At 44.7% G+C, this 4,576-nt stretch overlaps 1 protein-coding gene across 1 annotated transcript in view; it reads left to right on the forward strand.

The window, feature by feature from the left end:
• Positions 1 to 4,576, forward strand: part of TOX2 (TOX high mobility group box family member 2) — a 74,764-nt gene that overhangs the window by 58,224 nt on the left and 11,964 nt on the right. The window contains exon 5 of the mRNA XM_005429643.3: positions 4,149 to 4,229. Coding sequence (XP_005429700.2) covers positions 4,149 to 4,229 — 81 coding nt within the window. The remainder of the gene's footprint in view (positions 1 to 4,148; positions 4,230 to 4,576) is intronic.

A 4,576-nucleotide genomic window follows, 5' to 3' on the forward strand; every position in this document is an offset into this window, starting at 1 on the left:
GAGAACAGCCCTGGCTGTCACTCAGTGCCTGCGCGACACGGAGCCGCTCGTGGGCGTCAGCGGGGTTTGCAATAATTGTCTTCTCTAATTAACTTGTTATCAAACAAGAACATTTCATTATGGTACAATTACTGGCTGCTTTGCTGAGACACAGAGGTGTCAGGATTACAATCCCGACATATGCTTCTTACAGCTCTGATTTTTTTTTTTGTTTTCATAATCACTAACCATTTTTATTTCCTACCCCCCCCCTCCTCCCTCCAACCCACCCACTCACTTAATGACTAATGAATCCTCCTGGTAATGAATGAGGAAAATAAATCAGTGGGCATGGTAGGTTAGGAAGAAAAACATGCAAAATGTTTTGAGGATCCTTAAATCTGATAAATTACTTCAAAATTAAAATCCCTGGGAGAAAATGGGATTTAATTAGAAAGTAACATGGTTTTGTCAATGTTTAAATTAAAATTTTAAAGGTTATAAATGCTGCACTAGAGCTGCCTTTACACAGAGGATTTGTGAGAAGCTTTGTTCAGATCTCACGTCAGTGTGGTGATTCCCAGGAGACAGGCAGCTCAATGTCCTTGCTAGAGCCCTGTGTGGGTGCAGGGCAGGACTGCAAAATTCCCACCAGGAGACCCTTAGAGATGGTTCTTTGCAATGAGGGTGGTGGCACAGGTCACCCAGAGAAGCTATGGCTGTCCCTGGATCCCTGGAAGTGTCCAAGGCCAGGCTGGATGGGGCTTGGAGCAGCCTGGGATAGTGGAATAACCAATTCCATCGAATGGTGGAGTAGACCATGGTTAGACACCATGGAAGGTGTCCCTGCCATGGGTGGATCAAAACAGTGCCTTCAACACAAACCGTTCTGGGTTTCTATGATTAAAACCCAGATAATCCGCCAGGAATCTTCCAGAACTTGCAGCTCACCAGAGAAACACCAGGGAGCACAATCCCTGAGCTCACCTTTCTGGTGGCCAGGCTTGAGCCAGGGCTGGCCCAGGGAGCACAGAGGCTCCTGCCTGGAGCAGAATGAGCCACTGGCTGCCCCTGCCCAGTCCTGCACCAGACCCCATCCAGCAGCACATCCCAACACCAGACCTCTAAAAGAGACAAGAACAGATGAAGAGTGGCATTAAAAAAAAAGAGTTTAGCAGGAAAATCAAGTGATGGGGATGAAGATAGGCACAGACTTTATTGGTTATTTATTTATTTGCATTTAGTATTAGGAAGTCTCATTTACCTGTCCTCTCACTGTCCAGAAATTGCAGGTTTTGCTCCAGGCAAGTCTTGCTATAATTAAATTTATCTCTGCATAGCTCTGAATACTTTGTTTTCCTTCCATATTGGGAAAAAAAAAAAGTAAAACCACTCTTGTATTTTGCTGTTATAGAGGAAAAATAATTAAAAATGTTCTCCATAGGGCAGCATCCAGCTGTGCCCTCTCTTACACACTGGGATACAGGAATTCCTATTTCATTGCTGTGAGGGCATCAGGCACCATCTTTAAGAGCATCCACCAGCTCTGCTGCTGAACACAATAAATTCTGTGGTGCTGTGATGGGCACAAACCTCCCCCAGTGGAAGGTGTCCCTGCCCATGTCAGGGGGATGGAACTGGAAGAGTTTTAAGGTCCCTTCCAACCCAAACCACTCTTTGATTCTATAATAAAAGATGTGGAGATTGTAGAGAAAGGTAATAGCTTTTATTAAGGGAACCGATACTGTTTGAAGAAATAGTTACTTTTCACAGGCAAACTCTTCTTCAGGCTGACATTTTGAAAAGTAATTTTGTTCTGAATGGAGCAAATGTAATATTTCCTGAATGCCATAAAGCCAAAGACAAACGTAGAGAAATGCTCCATTTCAGAAAATTGCCATCTGAGACCTCCAGTGTGTCGAGTCAAAACGTTTCATTACAGGACTCACTGTGATTTAGCAATGAAAATAAGGCTTTCAATCCATTTTTAATAGAATTTATCTGTACTGATTTTAAACTCACATTCAGTTCAACTGCTGGAAGGTTGCTCTCCCTTCAGAGGTCAGTGTTGGGAGGGAGTCTGCCATGGCCATGGAAATTTGCAGGGGAAATAAGCTAAATCATAGAATTGTGGGATTGTTTTGGTTGGAAAATACCTTCAGGATCATCCTATCCAACTGTCAGCCCAGCACTGCCACAGCCACCTATTATATTTAGGTACCCCCAGACAAAGGCAGGAATGATGAATCTGACTCCATGTTCTCAGAAGGCTCATTTATTACTTTATGATACTAAGTTATATTAAAGAATACTAAACTATACTAAAGAATACAGAAAGAATACTTACTGAATGCTAAAAAGATAATAATGAAAACTGGTGACTCTCTCCAGAGCCCTGACACAGCTTGGCCTGATTGGCCAAAGAGTGAAAACAACTCACAGCAGAATGCAATGGAACAATCACCTGTGGGTAAACAATCTCCAAACACATTGCACATGTGAGCACAACACAGGAGAAGCAAATGAGATAAGAATTGTTTTCCTTTTCTCTGAGGCTTCTCAGCTTCCCAGGAGAAAAAAACCCTGGGTGAAGGGATTTTTCCAGAGAATGTGAATGCCACGGCCACCATGTCCCCAAGTGCCACATCCATAGGTCTTTTATACACCTCCAGCAATGGTGGCTCCACCACTTCCCTGGGCAAACTGCTCCAGCGCTGGGCAACCCTTTCCATGGAGAAATTTTTCCCAATATCCAACCTAAATCATCCTGAACACAGAATGTGCCCACCAGGCTTCAGCATTTCAACTGCTGAAAGCTGTTGTTGGTTTTAAAGCTGAATTAAATACATGCAAATCTCTTCTAATTGAAATCAACTTTCAGTGCATCACTTGAGGAAGGCTTTGGGATTCCAGTGGAGAAGAGGGTCGGTGGGTATTTTTCCTGGGAGTTCCTGCTTTTATCCTGAAATTTTCATTCCGTTTTAAAATGCTCCTTTGCTCAGTTTAACTGCTCCAGCGCTGGGCAACCCTTTCCATGGAGAAATTTTTCCCAATATCCAACCTAAATCATCCTGAACACAGAATGTGCCCACCAGGCTTCAGCATTTCAACTGCTGAAAGCTGTTGTTGGTTTTAAAGCTGAATTAAATACATGCAAATCTGTTCTAATTGAAATCAACTTTCAGTTCATCACTTGAGGAAGGCTTTGGGTTTCCAGTGGAGAAGAGGGTTGGTGGGCATTTTTTCTGGGAGTTCCTGCCTTTATCCTGAAATTTTAATTCTGTTTTAAAATGCTCCTTTTCTCAGTTTAATCTGTGTAATCCCATGGGGACTCACTGCTGGGGGCAGAGTGGATCACACCATTATTTATTGAAGGTCTTCACCTGCATATGGAGGACCAGGATCCAGGCAGGATGGGGACCAGCACTGACATGATCAAGAGGCATCTCTCATTATGGGAAAAAATGGAAAAATAAACCATAATTCACTCTTCCACATATTTTATTTTTTCCTTAGGGAAGCAAACTCTCCTGGTACTTGCTGCTTCCCTGAAAGCTCCAGCTCACCAAGTCATAACACGAGGCAAAAATCTCAGTTTTTGTAAAATCAGGAAGCAGTTCCCAGCTGTCCAGACTACAGGGAAGAGCTGGAGTTTTAAGCTGTAAAGGATTAATATTGGGAAAGCCAAGAAAACAAATGGATAATTTAGGAATTCTGACTGTCTTACCTGTTTTTAAGCTGGTCATCATCACAGAATCATAGAATGGATTGAGTTGGAAGGGACTTTAAAGATAGTCATGTCATTTGAGGATTTCGGCTTTTGTCTTGCTCTCCCAAGAGCCTGGATCACTCTTTACTCTGCTTCCTGTTGGGAAGGGATTTCACTGTGTTCACCTCATAAAATCAGACTGTGTCTCACAGATACCTGTCTAAACACACAGACCACTCTGACCAGAGATCCCAGCACAGGATCAGATGAAAAATCCCAGCATGGTCCAACCCAGGGGCTTCATTTTCTTGGTTTGGTGTAAATTCCCCTGCATCAGAATTGAGTTTTTCATGCACACAGCCCCACTGAAGGGGCTTCCCACTGAGCAGGTGGGGTGCAGCCAAGCCCAGCAGCCCCCTGTTCCCTCTACTAATGATTTTCCATCCTTTGGTCCTTCCAGGCATACAAGAGGAAAACAGAAGCTGCCAAGAAGGAGTACCTGAAAGCCCTGGCTGCATACAGGGCCAGCCTCGTCTCCAAGGTACAGCCATGCTCACAGACAGGGTACAACTCACAGCAGCCTCCAGGGAGGAGCACAATTATCAGAAATGCTGTGTAATTGTGATATCAGAGCTGATCAAAGCATTGGCACCTTCCCAAGGGGCTGAAAGAGGGGTTCTGGGGCACGGTGAGAGCAGGAGCTGGGCTGTCATCTGCCTTTAGAGCCCTGCAGTGAGGCCCCATGTAGGGCGCCAGTGTGTAGGAGCAACGGGGGTAGCACGGTCGGGACAGATGGACACGAGAGATCTCTGCAGCCAGGGCTGGAACTTGGGGTTTATTGCAAAGGGCCTGGGGGCAGGGCCCTGCTGGGAGCTGCCAGCCACAGCT

Source organism: Geospiza fortis, unplaced genomic scaffold (genome assembly GCF_000277835.1).
Source record: "Geospiza fortis unplaced genomic scaffold, GeoFor_1.0 scaffold57, whole genome shotgun sequence".
NCBI classification, from domain to species: Eukaryota; Metazoa; Chordata; class Aves; order Passeriformes; family Thraupidae; genus Geospiza; species Geospiza fortis.